This window comes from Alosa alosa, chromosome 7 (genome assembly GCF_017589495.1).
Source record: "Alosa alosa isolate M-15738 ecotype Scorff River chromosome 7, AALO_Geno_1.1, whole genome shotgun sequence".
Taxonomy (NCBI): Eukaryota; Metazoa; Chordata; class Actinopteri; order Clupeiformes; family Clupeidae; genus Alosa; species Alosa alosa.
Genome location: NC_063195.1, coordinates 29,316,247 through 29,318,746, shown reverse-complemented (window position 1 = coordinate 29,318,746; position 2,500 = coordinate 29,316,247). Strand labels below are relative to the sequence as shown.

At 41.4% G+C, this 2,500-nt stretch overlaps 1 protein-coding gene across 4 annotated transcripts in view; it reads left to right on the top strand.

The window, feature by feature from the left end:
• Positions 1 to 2,500, top strand: part of LOC125298437 (erythropoietin receptor) — a 10,796-nt gene that overhangs the window by 7,078 nt on the left and 1,218 nt on the right. For 3 of the 4 annotated variants that reach the window (XM_048249172.1, XM_048249173.1, XM_048249171.1), the window contains 8 exons: positions 600 to 701; positions 849 to 960; positions 1,099 to 1,183; positions 1,316 to 1,409; positions 1,532 to 1,674; positions 1,794 to 1,947; positions 2,037 to 2,133; positions 2,248 to 2,332. In XM_048249172.1, the coding sequence (XP_048105129.1) occupies positions 638 to 701; positions 849 to 960; positions 1,099 to 1,183; positions 1,316 to 1,409; positions 1,532 to 1,674; positions 1,794 to 1,947; positions 2,037 to 2,133; positions 2,248 to 2,332 (834 nt within the window). In that variant the 5' untranslated portion in view covers positions 600 to 637. Of the gene's footprint in view, positions 1 to 599; positions 702 to 848; positions 961 to 1,098; positions 1,184 to 1,315; positions 1,410 to 1,531; positions 1,675 to 1,793; positions 1,948 to 2,036; positions 2,134 to 2,247; positions 2,333 to 2,500 lie in introns of those variants that run through there. The other variant, XM_048249174.1, reaches the window with a different exon arrangement.

Genomic DNA, 2,500 nt, shown 5'->3' with positions numbered 1-2,500 from the left:
TTCACATTTGTGGGAGTTTGTAAGCCACAGCTCAAGACTAACGCCACCTCACTTATCTCTCAGATTGTCCTCCTGTTGTTGTCACTGCATAGTCAATTTACACCATATCACTCCCACACTGAATGGAAAATAACATTTCTAAAGATAGAGTTTGATGGGAGCCAGCTGTAAGCTGTGTCTCCACCAATCAGACATCTTTGCATTCATCTAGAGTCGGCCTAGAATAAGTATGAAAGTGGGCCAGTTTCGTGTATGTGGATAGGCCTATCTTCACTTTAGTGCACTTTAGTATCCATACAGGAGACTAGCACTACTAGATATGAAGAGTTTGGTTCCAAAACGCCTTTTTAAAAAACATTAAAAAGTCATGCTATTTAATTGTGTATTTCAGGTAATGTCAATCAAATTGCAGTTGTGTTGTTTTGATTGAGTAAAGATACATCAATAACAATACCCAAATACAATTCTACTGAAATTACTTGGAAAACAATATTTATGAAAATTCATTAACCAAACTCTTCATATTATGTTAGATGACATACTGTCCAATGTTGCATATTGGAGATGTAACCATATTACTTTCCCAACTGTATCTTCAGGTCACTGTGTCTATCTCTAAGGAAATGAGTTGGACAACATGGGGACACTTCTGTGCTTCCTTCTGCTGATGACATGGCTGGACTCAGGGCTTGGCCAACCAGGTAACGTTGCCATGCAAGAGCAGAGATTATGGGGAGAACACAGTCAATGGCGACAGAGTGGAGGATTCTGTGACGCAGGCTGTATGCCTGGTTTGAGCTGATGCCCGATGCCTGTGTTAACAGACTACCTCCCTTTGTTTTCTCCAGGTTTAGAGTGCTACAATGACTTGATTAACAAAATCACTTGTAAGCTGAAAGGGACGGATCAGCTCATGGAACCCCAAAGCATATGCATTCTAACGGCCGTTGAAAGTGACAGGTGCATAATAGCTCAGTTTATACAGGCTCAGTATCATCCTGTCACATGCAAATACACCACATTAATGCAGCATTTACTAACTATGTGTTCTTGTGTGTGTGTGTGTGTGTGTGTGTGTGTGTATGTATGTGTCTGCAGCAGTGACCATGCAATCGAGGCAAAATGTGTCCTGGAAAAGCCGGGAGGTAACTTTACAGAGTGTGTCCTACACTTTCCAAATTTAGTAAGTTTTTTTTATATATATATATATATTAAAGGTTTATATATATTAAAGGCATTATATATATCAAAGATTTAAAAATATGCTTGTCTTTGCATGTTTGTACAATTTTTTCAAACATTCTATCCTATTCAGAGTTATTTTGATTTGGTAACTACGTATGATCTAAAGGCCTCCTGCAAAAACAAGGCTGTGGCAAGTCTAGAAAGCTACAATCCATATAAACGGAGTAAGCATGTGATCAATTCTCATATATATCTACCTAACAAATGTAATATAGCGATTAGCAGAACATCAACAACAACTGCAGCAGTGCAGCTCCATCTTATTCATCCTAATTTTGCCTTTTAGCGGTGAAAATGCCCCCTCCCAGAATGCCAACCATTGAGAATACCACCATCTCCTGGACGCTTTTCCGCACGTCACTCTTTGAAACGGAATTTGTGAAATATACGTTTGAACTTCAGTACAAAACCGATCGACAGAGATGGAAGGTGAGGACCTGAAATGAAACGAGTGGTAGAGTTGAAATGAACATCTCTGACCAACCAGCCTCATGAGGACCGACTCACTAACATGCTCCAATGGGTGTGTGCTCCTCGACTGATTTCAGGAATGCAAAAGCATTACAGTAGAACAGACCAGCCGCCATCTGCAGGAGGAGCTGGAGAAGGGCCAGCGGTACCAAGCTCGGGTTCGAATCCGGCCCGAATTTGACGCCTGGATGTGGAGTGACTGGAGCCCCGTTGCCTCCTGGGATACTTCAGGTATCCAACCGTTTGCAAATGTATGTGGATGACATTTGTGTGAGTTATGTTTGCCGACATTTGAATGGAATCCTTCTCTGATCTTTCAGCTGATCTCACGGAGGACCTGGAGACGTGGTTGATCTGGTGGGCCACGATCGGTGCTTTGGCTGTGATTGTCTTCCTCGTCGTCATCATGTTCATGGGGTGAGTAAATAGACTTGAGTCCTGCTGTTATTTTTCTTTAAGTTCAGGAAATCAGGTGTTACTTTCAAGTCTTTATCTCTCTTAAATCCTTACGTGTCTTGGTCTCTGTTTTAGTGCTCGCAAGATAAAGCCGTCATTCATACCTGACCCCGCAAAGTACTTTGATGGTCTTCATTCTGTCCATAAAGGCAATTTTAAGGTGAGTTCTGAGTAGTTGCACTGGGGCTACTTTTTGAACGGGGTAGTTCACAAACACTGAACTAAACTACTGGAGATCTGGAGTACAAATTAAGTAGTACAGAGCACAAGAGGCCTCGAGTAAAATCGCTCAGAGATTCAGCATGTTGATTTTCATGTTTTTTGTAAA